The 16922-nt window shown below is 39.0% G+C and overlaps 1 protein-coding gene across 1 annotated transcript in view; it reads left to right on the top strand.

Annotated features, from left to right (window-relative positions):
• The window catches only part of dcaf5 (ddb1 and cul4 associated factor 5), a 108243-nt gene that overhangs the window by 64054 nt on the left and 27267 nt on the right, over nt 1-16922 (top strand). The window contains exon 7 of the mRNA XM_060828846.1: nt 14248-14314. Coding sequence (XP_060684829.1) covers nt 14248-14314 — 67 coding nt within the window. The remainder of the gene's footprint in view (nt 1-14247; nt 14315-16922) is intronic.

Here is a 16922-nt window from a genome sequence, read left to right as displayed (position 1 = left end):
GATCCTGGGCAGGTGAATGGACTTTGAAATAAAGATGAACTATATATGATCTAATTGAAAATGTTCCAGGGATGAGTAGCTTATTTTTACTCCACTGTTGATCAAGTGTTTAGCCCCAACGGATTTGATGCAACACTTAAATTTGACAGCTTTTGGGAAAAACTCTTCAGCCTTTATCTTCTACTCTGCTTTTTCCAATGGATTTCTACTGACCACCTTCAGTGCTTTAACACCAGCGATAAGAATTTAGTTTGTGTATATATTGTGCCACAGGACTAGAGGTGAGCACTTCTTGTACCTGCTCAGATGTAGTTCATAATGCAGGGATTACAAAACTTGGCATATGTGGGGAAAACACTTGGACGGGAAGAATATTATTTAAATGGGGAAGAATGCAGAAAACCTGCAGCGCAGAGGCTGCATTTGGAGATCCAAAACATGAGTTACAAAAAGCTAGAATGCAGGAATGTTGGCCTTTATTTCCAAGAGAATGAGAAATAAAAATAGAGCAGTCTTGCTAAACTATTTAAAGCATTAGTCAGACCACAACTAGAACAGTTTTAGTCTCCTTATCTAAGGAAAGATAGAATGGCAATGGAGGCAGTCCAGAAAAGGCTCCCCAAGTTGATCCCTAGTGTTGTAAGTAGAGATTGAGTCCATTGGGCCTGTACTCTTTGGAGTTTAGAATAATGAGAGGAGAACCTATTGAAACGTATCAGAATCTTAGGGGGCTTGACAGGGTAAGTGCAGAGAAATTGTTTCCCCATGACCAGTGGGTATAATCTCAAATTAACGTCATCGATAAGGAGTAAATTCGTCTGCAGGTTGTAAATCTGTGGAATTATTTACTATAGGAGGTCTTTGAGGCTGGGTCATTAAATATATCCAAAGTTGAGATTGATTTCACATCTTTAAGGGATTCAAGGTTTATAGGGATAAAGTTGGAAAGTGGAATTGAAGACATTCAGATTGTCCAAGATTTCATTGAATGGCACTGACTTGATTGCTGAATGACTGACATCTGCTTCTGTGTTTTATGGCCTGCACTGTATGTTCCATCTTAAAGTTGTAAGTAGAGGTGAAGTTGCTTTAGTCACCATACCATAGAGCTGTTCTCTCATCTGAGAGAGATGATCGGATGTGATTTAATCTGAGGTCACCACACTTCAGGCGAGAGAAGAGGTTGTGAAGGAGAATCCTATGGTCACCTCATCTGATATGAGAGTTGAACCCACGCTGTTGGCATTATTCTGATTTGCAAACTAACTGTCCATCCAACTGAGCTAGTCATGGTGATGAAACATCAGAAAACAAACCTTCCAGTTCAGTGAGCTAACTTACTTATCGACCTAAGCTACAAATCTTCTTAAAAACTGCAAGCTAGATTTGTTCGTTATGAAATATTGCAGTCAATACATTCATCGGGATTTATTTGGATTTAGTACCGTGGAGGAACCAGCTGAGGTATACCTTTGGGGTGGGTATACTCCAAAGGAATACCTCAGCTGATGTCAGCACCGATAGCTGGTTCCTCCACGGTACTAAATCCAAATAAATCCCTATGAATGTATTGAATGCAATATTTCATTAAGAACAAATCTTGCTCGCAGTTTTTGAGAAGATTTGTAGCTCAGGTTGATGATAGGTTAGCTCGCTGAGCTTGAAGGTTTGTTTTCAGATGTTTCATCACCGTGAGTAGGTAACATCATCAGTGAGGGTCTCCAGTGAATCTTGCCTTCAAAAGCATTGTGCCTACCTGTCCAAATGTTTCTTGGGAAGTAGCGTATAATTTATTACCTCCTTAAATAGAATATTAAGTAAAAGGAATCATCACCATACTTGGGGCTTGAGATCAAGAATGGATTGAAAGTCCATTATCTAAAGATTGATCCAGCTGCACTGTACAGGAACTTGCCCCAATGCCTTGCTAACTCTGGTGATAGCAGCTCAATTCACTGTCTGAAACTTTTCAAGCTGCTGAGTGGACTTGCACAATCTTCCTGATGACTTTCTAGGAGTTACAGAGAGGAAATTAACACGTTTACATGGAACAGCAAGTAAATTGAGTAAATTTCATAGTCATTGCTAAATGCTATTTAATACTCACTTGGCAGAACAAAGCATTCACACCACATGTTTGCACTGGAAACATTTATCCCAGAAGTATATTTTAGGTGTTTAGTTGAAAATTAAATGCAGCCAATGACAAGTGGAAACTTGTTGAGTTTGCTCTCTCTGGAAAGTCAGAATATTGGTTTTCATACCTGGAGATCAATTTCAGATTGATCTTCCTAGATTGGATTGGATATGCTTGTTGGTTTGGAGAGTGTTGAACCCTGTTGGTAACACAATAAACTTCTCTTTAAGACCTCACTTTAATCTACAAATCTCAAAACTAAACTTGCAGTCGGTTTTCTGTTACCATATGGAGTCTGGTAAATATGTAGAAACTGGTTTTGATGTGCGTGTGGTTCACAGGTTTGGTAGCTGTCCATCTAAGGCACCACAGACCCGAGATGATTTTCCATGTTATTCTTCAGTTCCATGTGATGGGCATGCAGAAAATATTCAAAGTGTACACCATGGGTAGCTTGCCTTCTGGGTATAGGAAGCCAGATGCTACTCCATCATCTTAAACCAAGGCTACTAAGAGAAGCCAGAATCATTGCTGGCATTTTCATCATATGGCATGCCACTCCAACAGGTCATTCCCTATACTCGCTGTAATGGCTTTATGGCAACTCCTGCCTCACTCTAGACTACCTTTGCACAACAATTGAAAGCTAACAGAGATTGGATGACCTTTGAATTGAAATGATATCCTCATTTCAAATGATTTGTAGAATTAATAGTTAAAAGTGGTTAAAGCTAGAGAAGAAACATTTATTCTTAATACTTAGGTAATTTTTCTCATGAATTGCTTGCAGCTGTTTCCCGGAAGGTTGGTAACTTTGTCTTGAGGCAATTAAAATGGCTAGCAGCTGACTGTAACATCATGGCTTAAGAAGTGGAGAAGGGTATCTGAAGTATTGAAGGTTTTCTAAAATGGCAGTGGAGACCATGATGATGCAAATTGGAATTTTTTTCATGATGCATTCATTGGTAACTTTTTACATCACACAGGCAAGTATAGAAGCTGTACCTATGTACACCAGAACCTAGCAATATTGATGTAATGAACTTATGAAAAGTAGACATGCATCTTCTTATGAATGTACTGCAGCAACATATAACCTTCTCTCCATCTCTATAGATTTGGCAATTGCTTGTTCCCCAGCACATCTCTCTTGCCTCCCCCCAACTATATTGACTTGTTATTGAAAAAGAAACACCAGTTGTGACTACCTTCTGCTTATCACTAAGCTCTTAAAAGTTGTTCCTGTCCCTCCACTATTGTAATCATGCACACTGTAATAAATAGTCTAATGAATGGTGATGGCTAAAAGCCTTTCCTCTGGAGATAAATATTTAGCGTTTTCCACTGTTTGTGTAATAAGGAAGCAAGCTGCAGATAATTCTTGCCGGAAAGATTGGTAAGAGAATCTTGGACAACGACAATAGATAATAAGGTTCAGGACAGTTCCCGCTAGATGGTGTGTGAACAGGTATCTGTTTTGTTGCCTTGTCCTTCACATCAGGTGCTCTGGCTTACCTACTGAGCTTGACCACCTGTTGGACATAATGCCAACAGCAATGGAACACGTCTTGCAAGGCAAACTGCATCTGACCCCCTTCTACTTTCTCCTATCCTGTCACCACTCATTGTTTCTGTAAGGCAGAGTGAAGACGTAGTTGTTGAAGTCGTACTACTGTCACTTTGCCGTAGTTGTGGGTATGTTCGTCGAGCTGGGAAGTTGGTCTGCAGACATTTTGTCCCCTGTCTAGGTGACGTCTTCAGTGCTTTGGAGCCTCCTGTGAGGTTCTTCTGTGCTGCATCTTCTGGAATTTCTTTAGTTCTGTTCCTGCTGCTTCTGGTTGTTGGTTGTAGTGGCCGGTTGATCAGGTCCAGGTCTGTTGATGGAGTCCACGTACCAACAGCTATGGCAACGAGCACCTGAGCCCCAAATCTTGAACTGTCACTTTCCCTAATCAATCATTTTCATCTTTTGGGTGTTTCAGACAGTGACTTTGAAGAGGGATGCATTCACTGATGTGTCAAACATGAGTCTTCTTCTTTAGTTAATGTTGTGGGATCTATGTCTAACAGAACATAGAAGCAGGATTAATAATCTAGTCTGAAACATGATACATTCCAAAATGTAGAAATCTTTCAGGATTGGATTGGATTTTTGTCCAAAATTTTGTCCGCTGCTCTGCAGTGAGGTTTGATCTTTCACTTAAGGCACGACAGTGCTACCAACTGAGTCCAATTGACGTAACTTTGAAGAGATTTTCAAAGGTGTAATCTACTGAAGTAGATGAAGTTGGAGAAACAATTGCAGAGTATAGCTGCATGATTCAGAAGGCACTCAAACTAAGGAGAGTGCTGTGTTGGTTCTGTTCTGAATAGTGTAGAATGCAAACCGTGGACAGTCAGGTGGTATGAGGAAGGAATTGAAGCTGATGATGTTAGATTCAATATAGTGTGGAGTAGGAGCCAAGCAAGGTATAGAGATATTTAATTTAACAGAACTGAGAGGGTAACGGTTGAATTTAGGTGAGTTTCTTTTAATGAAGCATAGAGCTATAGTGTCCAGGGAAGAGAATCGGAAAAGTTGTACCTGAACATGATCAAATTCTTTTCATTGCAACAGCAACTTTCACCTGGTGAAAATAATTATAAAATATGTAAACTGTTGGCATAGATGAGACCTCTCTACAATGTTGTTTTTGTATGTTATGTAAATTTTGGGAAAGAAAGGTATCAGTTTCAGAAACTTGCTCAAAATACATCCCATTTGATATACGGTATGAAAATATATTTTATAGCTAATTTGTTTTTATCATGTAAGCATATAATTGTTTAACATCTTGGTGTAAAAGATTGGCTGCCATATGAATGACAGAGCTGTAAAGCTGCTTAAGATTTGCCCTAACATCATCTCATTGTACTTTTTCAAAAGCTGTTTGGTAAAGTTTATATAATGAAATACAGTTTCATTTCTGTTTGTCAGTTGTATACATTCAAGTGTTGAGCAATCTTTTAAATACATGTGATGCATGATTAAAATTGTGTTACTTTGGCATTTTAAAAATTACTTAAAGTATTAATTATTCTCATTCTCCTTTGCTTCTTGTTCTATCCAAAATAATAAAATTAATCTCAAAGCCCTCCTCGTTATTAAATAGACTCAAATTACTTGTTTAAACAATATCAAAAGCAATATTTAATGCCATTCTATGGATTGGTTTACTTGCACAGAATGCATACTTCTGAGATGTAGTGTGAATTCTGTGTGAAAGAGAGTTGAATGGAGTGGCTTTTGATTTGTCTAAGCAATGACCAAGCTCTACTTTTCCTACAAATAGAACACGCCATCATATAAAAGCTGAGAGCACCTTGAACTTTATACTTAAGGTATCCAGGCGATGGAGTGAGTGATATCTTGTTCTGTTTTTAATCAGATTAACCTGTTATTCTTTATTGTTAACCTCACTTGGTTACTGAGTGATTTTGCAAATCTCCTGTTCCGATTGACCCTACTCGAAGCCAACTTGAGCCTCAAGCAAACACTTTGGAGGAGCAGGAGCAAGCAAATCCGCAGCAGCAGCTTATATTTAGTTTCTTTTAAAATAGTGAAATGGTTACAATATTGTGTCCAGTTTTCAGAGCCATCTTCCATGTCTTCCCTATGAAACCCTCTCATAACCTTGAGGAGTGCTGGTTACCCCTCAGTCTTCCACATTTCAGGAAAACAGTTCCGACCTGTTTAGCTTTTCTTGATGTCTTTAATACTTCAGTTCTGGTATTGTTCCAGTCTTTTTTAACGTAACTTCTCTGCTTTTCAATTCTATCCTAGAAATTAATCCCCTTGTCTGTTTTGTTTTAATAAATCTCCTTATTAGTCTGTACCATCCAAGTTAATGATTTATGTATCTTGACTGCCAATTCTTCTGTTCTGTCCCTCCTTTTTAGAAACTGATTTTCCAAAACACGTATGGCCCATTATTCTTCATACCAAAATGTACTTCCTTACACTTAGTTATACTGAAATTAATTTTCCAGTTAGACAGCTATTCTTCAAGTAGATTAATAGCTTCTTCTCTTTTTGTTCTATGTTAGCTGTATTAATCCAACTTGGTGTTATTTACTATTTCTCTTCTTTAAAGGGATTATTCATTAATGGGATGAGTGTGTCCTGGATAAGCATTTGTTGCACATCCCTAATTGCCCATGAGAGGTCTCCTGACCATTTCAGAGTCAAGAATCAACCACATAGGTTAGACCAAGAAAGGATGGCAGATGTTCTCTAAAGGGAGGGAGGTTGGGTTTTTGCCGTGACCAGTGATAGTTGTCATAGTCATTATTACAGAGATGAGCTTTATATTCCACGTTAATTAATTTAATCTAAATTTTGATACTGCTGGGATGGGATTTCAGCCCATGCCTCAAAAGAGCTTTGGGTTATTTGTCCAGTGTACGTTCTGCTTCACCACAGCCTCCCCTCCATTTAAAATTGTGCTTTAATTCCCGAGTCTAAAAAATTCATGTAAGTGATTTGCATCAGCGAGCAACTATGATCCTAGCACAATTGTTGCACGTCAATACTTCAAACTTTCTACCACTCTGAATAGCTACCTTTCACCCTTACTCTGTTTTCTGTTTTAGAGCCAGTGTGTTATGCATTCTCCTACTTGTTCCCTGACTTTGCATGCTCTGACCTTAATAATGAGTCTATAATGCAACCTTTTGGAAATCCAAATATAATGAATCATTTCTTTCTGTTCTTAAAAGAATCTTATGGAAGTGTTGACCATTAGGAAGGGACCTGATTCAATGACTAAGAAATAAACTGTTCCCATTAGTCAATGAGCCAGTAACAAGCAGAAATTTAATGAGATAAAGGGAAAGGAGAAGCTGGAAGTAGATTTTTGCACAGAAGTTGTTGAGCTTAGCCATGTCATTACCAGACATAGTGGCTTTTAAAAAGAGAAGTGACTAAAACCTAATTATCCAAAAAAAAGGGGCAGATCAGGAATTTTTAAAAAATTATCCTAACGGTTGTTAAAATGGAAACTCCATATGAGAACAAGTGATAAGAGATGAATTCATAAGAGTTTTTAGTTTGAAAGCAATAGGTTAAAATGATGTATGGAGTGGGGCGGAAGATTGGACATCATACACACATTCACATAAATATGCGCATTAGGAGCATGAGTGGGTTACCCTGCTCCTTGGGTCTACTTCACTATCCAACAAGATTGTTGCTGATCTATTACTTTATGTTCCTGCGCACCAGATGGGCATGATGAACTTTTACTTGCTTATCAAGAATCTATCTACCTCTGTCTTATAAATATTTAAGGAGACTCTTCCTCAAAAGGTAATGGAATCAGAGTTCCATAGTCTCCTGCCGTGCTGTGTTTACATGGTGTGTCTTAACATTAAATTGAATGCTTCATGCTTTTGCAGCTTCATGGCTACAGTATAGAGGCTCATGGATTACTGGAATATCATAAATTTAAATCCAAGTACTTATTAAGCAGAATCATGTCAATAAAGATAATGCACTGAAGCTGTGAATAGTTTTGGCTCTCTCATCTAAGGAAGGATGTTGGCAGCAATCCAGAGAAGATTGACGAGTTGATCCCACATCCAGAGGGCTTTTCTTATGTGGAGAGATTGAGTGGGTTGGGCTTGTACCCAGTGAAATTTGGAAAAATGAGAGGAGATCTTATTGAATCATATAAGATTCTTAGGTAGGGGCTTGATCGAGAAGCTACTGAGAGGTTGTTTCTCCTTGCAAAAGAATCTAGGACCAGTAACCCTAATCTTCGAGTCAGAGGTTGTCCATTTTAGAGATGAAGATTCTTTTTTTTCTGAGAAGTAGCAAATCTGTGGAATTCTTCATTGTAGAGGCTAGGTATGATGTATGTTCAAAGTCGAGACAGATTTTTAATCAGTAAGCTGATCAAGGTTTAAGAGGAAAAGGCAGGAAAGTGGAAATGAAGATTGTCATGGATTATCAGCCTTGATCTTGCTGAATGGCAGAGCAGACTTGATGGCCAACTTGCTGTTCCTCCCTTTTTTGAAATGCTTTGTTTGGGGCGGGGAGAGGATGTCAGTCTTGGTCAGGTGCACACGTTAGAAGGGTGATTGTGTCAACGCCACTGGTACTAATGTGAGGGGGTTGAGTGAAAGTCTGAGAACAGACCTCTTGCTCTTTCCCTTTCTTGACTGCAAAATAAACATAGCTGAGGTTGTCACTGCATTAAATTGATGAATGAAGCTTTGTTATTGTTGAAGTCGGGGAAAACGTTTAATGAAAAATAAATTCATTGAGCGCTAATTTGTTGTTGTGTTGATTCATTTCCCTCCACTTTTCTACCTGTTTGTTCATATTCATGTCTCGTGTTTAAATTAATTGTGAAGATTCTCACAACTTTGCAGTCGTTTTATGGCTGAAAGCCTTTCTAAAAGTCAATTTTCCAACCAGTCAAAAGTCTATTTTTTTTAGATTACTTACAGTGTGGAAACAGGCCCTTCAGCCCAACAAGTCCACACTGACCCTCCAAAGAGCAACCCACCCAGACCCATTCCCCTACATTTACCCCTTCACCTAACACTACGGGCAATTTAGCACAGCCAATTCACCTAACCTGCACATTTTTGGACTGTGGGAGGAAACCGGAGCACCCGGAGGAAACCCGGGCAGATACGGAGAGAATGTGCAAACTCCACACAGACAGTTGCCTGAGGAAGGAATTGAACCCAGGTCTCTGGCGCTGTGAGGCAGCAGTGCCAACCACTGTGCCACCGTGTCACCCTGCTCTCTGAAACATGGGACGACTTGAGTCATAGTCATTGCTAGTGCTTTAGCCAGACTTTCAGAGCTGACTTGATAGTAACGTGGACTGAGCATTGAGTGAATCATATGCATTGTGGTGTTCTGTTCACATTATACCACACTAAAGCAAAAATAATACTGCGGTTAAAATAAATCGAAAATAATAAATTGGAAACGCTTAAGAGGTTAATAATTTTTGCTTATTGTCGATTGTTTTATTACTGTTTGTCAGACTGCAAGTTACCATTGCCATTCATCCTATGATATCCCTCTGGTTTACATCTCTATAAAGTGCCTTAGGCTGTTCCTTCTGCCTTTGGTAGTTTGTGATGTTTCCTGCCCTTTGATATGGAAATTCCAGCTGTTCACTGTACCAGTGGGAAATCATCAGTTCAATATACTTTAATGTGGGAAGTTGTAATAATGAGGACTAAACAAAATGCATTTAATCCTTATTATTGTTGAGCCTCCTAAGCTCTTTGAAACAAAAGGATAGTATACTCTGAATATACTTGTGGTACAGCACTGCTAGAAAAAATGTTTGCTTCATGCTATTTCTGCTGCAGGTAAAAGTAGATGAAAAGTTAAAAGCTTTTCTCTCCTTGGTAATAAACTGAGATTGTTTCTCACATTTGGGCACTGTTCATAAATTGTAAAATTTGCCTGCAATGGTGGCACTAATTCAAGTTTTAAATTTAAGTGGATTCAGCAAAGGTTTGATTTTCTCTTTTCAACAAATGCAAGTAGACAATGCTTAGTTGAATTTTGCGCATGTCCTGATGTAATTACTTTATAGACAGTGCTAAAAACAAAGGGGTATAGCATCAACAATCCATAAATTGTGAATAGAAAATAGCTTGGGAAGCTATTCTCTTTAATTCTCTAGGCCCATTAGATAATGGTTTAAGTAAACACTTTTAAAAGGAAAGAACAAATCAGAAATTGCATTGTGTACATTTGTTCACCTATTGTATGTAAAAGTACCCCGTAAGTTTTTATCGAGGTGTAATCAAGCATAACAAAGAAGATGCTGCTAGATTGATTGGCTGAACCTTTGCTGACAAATGTGGGTTTTAAAAAGGGTCTTAAAGACCTTAGGCAGTGGGCTCTAGGAAAGGAGATAGGACTTGACCAATAGATGTTGCAACCACTATGAGTAAGAGAAAGCAATGGCTAGGGTTGACGTAGAGGTTTCTTTGTAACAGGCTAGTTTTGGAGAAAAGAAAATTTCCAGTAAGTTCCGAGGGGTGAGACCATGAGGAGATTAAACACAATTGTGAGAATTTTGAATCAAAGGTGTTAAGATCTGATGGAAAGGAAGAGAGTAGCTGAAGTAAGCCTTGGTTCCTTAGAGAAACTAGAGAAAATTAAAAATGGGCAACCAGGAAATGACAGAATTTGAACAAATATTTTGTACCCATCCTCAACAGTAGAAGGTACAGCATAGGGCAAGAGTAGAAGAAAAACAGAAGGCAAGGAGGAGTGAGAGTTCAGGGGCACAGTTTAACAATAACGGACTTCCTATTGAGATGATGAGGTGAAATTTCAGAGAACACTTGAGGCTGGGATATTTGTTATATTTAATATTGAGTAAGAAACATTTAGAAGCAACACGGAAAGGTTATGGGGAACGGACAGAAGCAGAGCTCATGTCACCTTTAGATTAGCTTTGACTTTATTGAAAGATAGAGCATGCGTGATGGGTTGAATGGCTACTCCTACTCTTACAGATTGTTCTGATATAATGTGTGTTTGATTGACACAAATTCACTGTAATGTGATTGATGAGTTGGGGACGCTGTTTCTAAAACCTGATTTCTCTATAACACGGGGTTGCAGAAGAAAACAACCATCGCATTATGAAAGAGCTACCTGTACATCTAATGATCTTAGGGGCTTTTGACCGAAGTGTTGATTTCGCTGCTCCTTGGATGCTGCCTGGGCTGCTGTGCTCTTCCAACGCCACTAATCCGGAGTCTTTTCTTAAAATGCCTTACGCAAGTGTGTGAATTGGTAATAAAAATGTAATTGAGACATAAAACATGCCACAACTAGTGTTAAAACATGAGTGACCATTTTCAAACCATTCTATTTAAAAGTACAGGTTGATGGACTAAGGTGAAAAGTGAAATTCAATATTGTCGACAATTAAGCAATGCACTCGTTTTGTAAATTTTTTTTAAGATACAGTAAACCATTACAAATTTGTAGAACACATTTGAAGACACTTAAGGTGTTTCTTAGGTTCTTATATAATCTGTACCCTCTGTCAGTGCTTTCCAAAATATTTGCCAACATTACTGCATTTTAACACGTGCATATGCGCACACACTGAATCAGCTCTTCTTCCTTCTGCTAATATCATTACATTTTATTTGTAGCTAAAAATGGCAGGGATTATCATTTGTGTCTCCTGTTTGCCTGTTTTAATACATGGCTGAGTGGAAATGTGTTTCAATAGTGCTAATTGTTCTTACAAAAAGCTATGTTTGATGGTATTGTAACCAAATTTAAACTTTGGTTTGTGGCCAAACTTGTGGCCACACCAACCTTTCGTCTGATCTCAGAAGCTTAAAATAAGAATGAACTTGGATGGGAGAAACTGGTTTGTGACTGTTGTTTAGTCATTTACCACTGACTGTGCTCTGCTAAGGATCCAAAAATGTTTCTCATTTAATGCTTACTGTTTAAATTCCACCGCACAATACTCATCACAGTAGTTAAAAATGGCACTAAAACTACAATTCTGATCTTGTTTTCTTCTTCTTAAACAACTTCAGCAATGGCTTTGGCAAAGGAACAAGGAAACCATTGAGCCTATCCTGCCGTTCAATGTGATAATGGCTGATTGAATACTTCAGTGCCTTTTATTCACCCTGTCCTGATATCTCTATGTCACTGGTAATCTGAAATCTATCAAACTCGACATTATCATCCTCAAAGACTGAGCTTCCACACCCCTCAATGGTAGACAATCCCAAAGTTTCACAATCCTAGAGTAAAAATGTTTCTCTTCATCTCAGACATTTTAAAAATGTATTTATGGGAGGTGGGCATTGCTAGCTGGGCGAGCAATTATTGCCCATCCCTAATTGCCCAAAGGGCAGTTGAAAGTCAACCACATTGCTGTGGGTCTGGAGTCACACTTGAGCTAGACCAGGTAAGGATGGCAGTTTCCTTCCCTGAAGGACATTAGTGAAACAGATATTTTTTTCCAACAATCAATAATGGATTCATGGTTATCATTAGACTCTTAATTCCAGATGTTTATTGAATTCAAATTTCATCATCTGCTGTGGCAGGATTTTAACATGAGTACCCAGTAACATAAGTGCATCCCCTTTATTTTTTAAATTGTGGGCCTTGGTCTCAGTTCCCCAATCAGGGGAAATATCTTAGCTGCACCTGCCCTTTCTATCCCTTTTAAGTAGTTTGTAAGTTTCAATGACATCATCTCTCATTCTTTGAAACTCTAGAGAACAGAAGCCCAGTTTCACAGGGCAGCCCCAATATCCCAGGAACAAATCCGGTGAATCTTTGCTGCACTTCTCCTTTGGCAATAATCTGTGTTCTGAGATACGAAGACCAAAACTGTACACCGTACTCCAGGTCTAACCCAGCTCCTACACCATAGAAGGAAAACTCCACTACGCCAATGCTCAAATTCCCTTGCAATAAACGCTAACATTTCCATTAGCCTTCCTAAAGTCTTGCTGCATCTGCATGTTACCCTTCACTGACTTATCAACAAGAACGTCGGGGTTCCTTTATACATCTACACTTTCCAACCTCATCCATTTAATTTTCATGTTTTTGTTTTGGCTGTAGAATGCAATTAATGTGAAAATTCCTTCTATACACTAAAAAAAATCCATTTGTGATAGTTCATTGATTTGGAAAGTTAGTTCTATAAATCATATTTATACCTTACAGCTTCAGAAATTAGGGTTGGAATGAGGTGAAATAGGATTTGTAAAATTCATAATTGGGTAATGCAGTGCAGTGTGTATAGATTTCAATGGGGCATTGCTTTAACTAACTTGATTTTTAGTTTTTAAGACTAGGTTCGCTTTTTTTTGGTATTTAGTTTTGAGGAAACAACGGAGCTAAACCAACAACATTTCAGTTTTTGTTCATTGTTGATTTTTGACCAATGAAAACAGTTTAGTTGTTTCAATTGTGAAGCTTCCACCTGAAAGAGTGTGAATAGCCCACTATATATACGTAGAAAATATGGGAAAAGGAAACTGAAAATGCTTCTTAAGGGATGAAGAATTTAAGTTATGTAACTTATAAGCCACAAAGTGTGACACTGGAAAACACAGCAGGTCAGGCAGCATCCGAGGAGTAGGAGAGTCGATGTTTTGGGCATAAGTCCTTCATCAGGAATGGGAGGGGGTGGCCAAAGAGGGCTGAGAGATAAATAGGAGGGGAGTGGGGCTGGGGGAAGGTAGCTTAGAAGGTGATAGGTCAGTGAGGGTGGGGCTGATGGTGATAGGTCAGAGTGGAGGGTGGAGCGGAGAGGTGGGAAGGAAGATGGACAGGTAGGACAGTTCAAGAGGGCTGTGCCAAATTGGAGGGTTGGATCTGGGATAAGGGGATGGGAGATGAGGAAACTGGTGAAATTGATGTTGATGCCCTGTGGTTGGAGGGTCCCAAGGTGGCAGATGAGCCAGTCATCGCGTGGCTTGGATTTGGTGGTGGAGGCGGCCCAGGACTTGTATGTCCTTGGCGGAGTGGGATGGGAGTTAACTTTGCATCGATGTCAATTTCACCAGTTTCCTCATCTCCCCTCCCTGACCTTATCCCAGATCCAACCCTCCAACCCGGCACTGCCCTCTTGAACTGTCCTATCTATCCAAGTTCCTTCCCACCTATCAGCTCCACCCTCTGCATTGACCTATCACCATCACCCCCCCCCCCCCAATCTACCTTGCATCTTCCAAGCTATCTCTCCTCCTCCCCCCCCCCCCCAGCTCTAACCCCCTCCTATTTACCTTTCAGCTCCCTTGGGTGCCCTGATGAAGGGCTTATGCCTGAAACGTCAAGTCTCCTGCTGCTCGGATGCTGCCTGACCACCTCTTCTTTTTCAGCAGCACACTTTTTGAATCTGATCTCCAGCATCTGCAGTCCTAATTTTCTCCTAGTCCTTATAAGCCACAGAAACAGACCTAACTAGTCTGTTGTATATCATCTCTGATTCATCTACGTTAAAGTTTCTTTGTGATTTAACTTCCCTATCTGCAAGTTTTCTTAAATTAATCTTTACAAAATAAGCAATCTTTTTCTCTTGTTACAGTTTGTTCTGTCTGGCTCTGATGACTTTAATCTGTACATGTGGCGCATTCCTTCCAGTTTGGAGACAGGTGAGTTATAATTTAACCTAATGTGATTTACTTAGATTTGTTTTCATATCTAATTTTGTGGTAAATAAAGAATATATGATAGCTCTTTTAGAAGAGACACTCAGGCTGAAGTTTATATAGACATTTTCCCAATACGTAATTAGGAGAATGAATTTGTTTTGTTTTTAAACTTGTCTGCAATTTTTTCTTAATAGATGCCTGAACTAATGAGGTGAGTATCCTTGATCTTCCAGCTGTAAAAGTCTGCCTAGAAGTGGATTTAATCAGTCTCCTAGTGGGGTTGTACAAAACATTTCATTGTTTAATGTTTACTTGGCAGCCTCTTTCCAGCTATGGGAATTATTTTTTAAAACGTGACAGTCTTGACGGGAGCTCTAAGTTTTGAGTTAGGGACTGGTTGTGTATGGTTTTGAGTGAGGAAACTCTGAACTTGTACTTTATAGCAATGTTTGAAAAAGTTAACTTATTGTGACTGGGTTTTTTTCCATTCTCTAATCTATTTTAAGCGATTTCAAATTGTCTTCCTGCACTTCCGTTCAAAAAGCAAAATGTGTTAAGTGTCCTGAAAGGAGCTCAATTGTGGAAACTCTGCCCAGGTTGAGTGCAGAACCTGAACCAGCTTAGGAGAGCAGAACAACTTCATCATCAACTTGAAACAAGAAATGGGATGCAAATATTGGAATTCAGTTAATAAGCAGCAAATGTTCAGGGAGTTAGTCCTCAGACATATATTACAGCTATCTTACAAAAAACAGCCGGTCTGGCAGCATCTGTGGGGAGAGAAATAGAGTTAACATTTTGAGTCTGTGATGATGTTCTGAGGAAGTTTCTCCAGCATTTCATGTTTGTTTCAGATTTCCAGCATCTGTAGTATTTTGCCTTTATGCATCTCTGTTTAGATGGTTCTGCTTCTTTTGAAGATAAACTGGTATAAAAGGTAGACTAACAATGATATTTTAGTTGTCATAATGTTGGACTGGGATGGACAAAGTTAAAAATCTCACAGTGCCAGGTTACAGTCCCAACAGGCTTATTTGGAAGCACTAACTTTTGGAGCACTGCTCTGTCATCAGGTAATTCTGGAGTAGGGCCATAAGACACAGAATTTATAGCAAAAGATTACAGTGTCATGCAACTGAAATGAGATATTGAACAAACCTATACTGTCGTTAAACCTTTCATCTTTTCAAATGGGTTGCAGGTTTTGGTTCATTAATATATAAATCCCAGAACTTCTTTTAAGTCATATTCTCGAGATAACTCAAGGTTTTATAATAAAAAAAGGTGACATCCTAGCTCAGACAATGCATTAAAAGTTGAGGTTAGAATCTGTCTGTATCCCAATCTTGTGTAAAACTGGTTCTATTTCCAAAGTGGAATTTACAAAATATTACATAGATTGTGGGCAAAATAGAATGTATCTACAAATATAATTCTGTAAATAAAAATTCACCCCATAGACTTTTGTGTGTTTGCATGTGAGTGCACGTAAAAATTGTTTGCATGTGTGCAAGCTTGGCAAAGTGAGAGTGTGATGGAGTATAAGCCTGTGAGAGAGTGTGTGCGTGGGTGAGTGTGGAGTGTGTATGTGTGTGTGTATGAGAGGGACCATAACAATGAGAGAGGGTCTGCGTGAGTGAGAGAGTATGGAAGAGTGTGTGTGCGCACATGAGAGAGAGTGTATAGTGTAGTGGGGTCACCTGTAGTGTTACATAAACCCAAGGTCCCAGATGAGACCATCCTCATGGGTACTGAACTTGGCTATCAGCCTCTGCTCGGCCACTTTGTGTTGTTGCCTATCCTGAAGTCTACCTTGGAGGATGGTCACTCGAAGATCCGAGGCCAAATGTTCCTGACGGCTGAAGTGTTCCACATGCATGCACACACAAAGATGAGTTTATGGGGTGAAATTGTATTTGCAGATACATGCTATTTTTGCTCAAAAAATGTACAATCTGCAGGCAGTCAATCCATGTAATATTTTGTAAATTCCACTTCGGAAATAGAACCAGTCTGACTCAAGATTAGGATACAGACAGTCTCTAACCTCACACTTTTAATGCACCATCTGAACTCAGATGTCACCTTTTTTTTATAAAACCTTGTTATCTCAAGAATGTGACGTAAAAGAAGTTCTGGGATTTACATATTAATGAACCGAAACCTGCAACCCATTCGGAAAGATGAAAGACTTAATAGCAGTCTAGGTTTATTCAATGTATCATTTCAGTTGTGTGACACTGTAATCTTTTGCCATAAATTGTGTCTTATGGTCCTGCTCGACAGCTACCTGATGAAGGTGCTGCGCTCCAAAAACTTGTGCTTCCAAATAAACCTGTTGGACTATAACCTGGTGTTATGTGTTTTTTAACTTAATTGTCATACAAGGTGTTCATAAATAAATGAAAATTATCAATCAAAAATATATTTCAGTAAATTCTGAGTAGAGCCTTATTATCCTGTTCAACAACTCACGTGTGGCAGCAACAAAAACAAATTGTTGGGAAAACTCAGCAGGTCTAGCAGCATTTGTGGAGAGAAAGCAGAGCTAACTTTTGGGTCCAGTGACTCTTTCACAGTTGTTCTGCAGTTCCTGTTTTTGTTTCTG

This window comes from Hemiscyllium ocellatum, chromosome 8, assembly GCF_020745735.1.
Source record: "Hemiscyllium ocellatum isolate sHemOce1 chromosome 8, sHemOce1.pat.X.cur, whole genome shotgun sequence".
NCBI classification, from domain to species: domain Eukaryota; kingdom Metazoa; phylum Chordata; class Chondrichthyes; order Orectolobiformes; family Hemiscylliidae; genus Hemiscyllium; species Hemiscyllium ocellatum.
The sequence above is the reverse complement of the archived record's forward strand: the minus strand, read 5'-3'. Positions and strand labels throughout refer to the sequence as shown.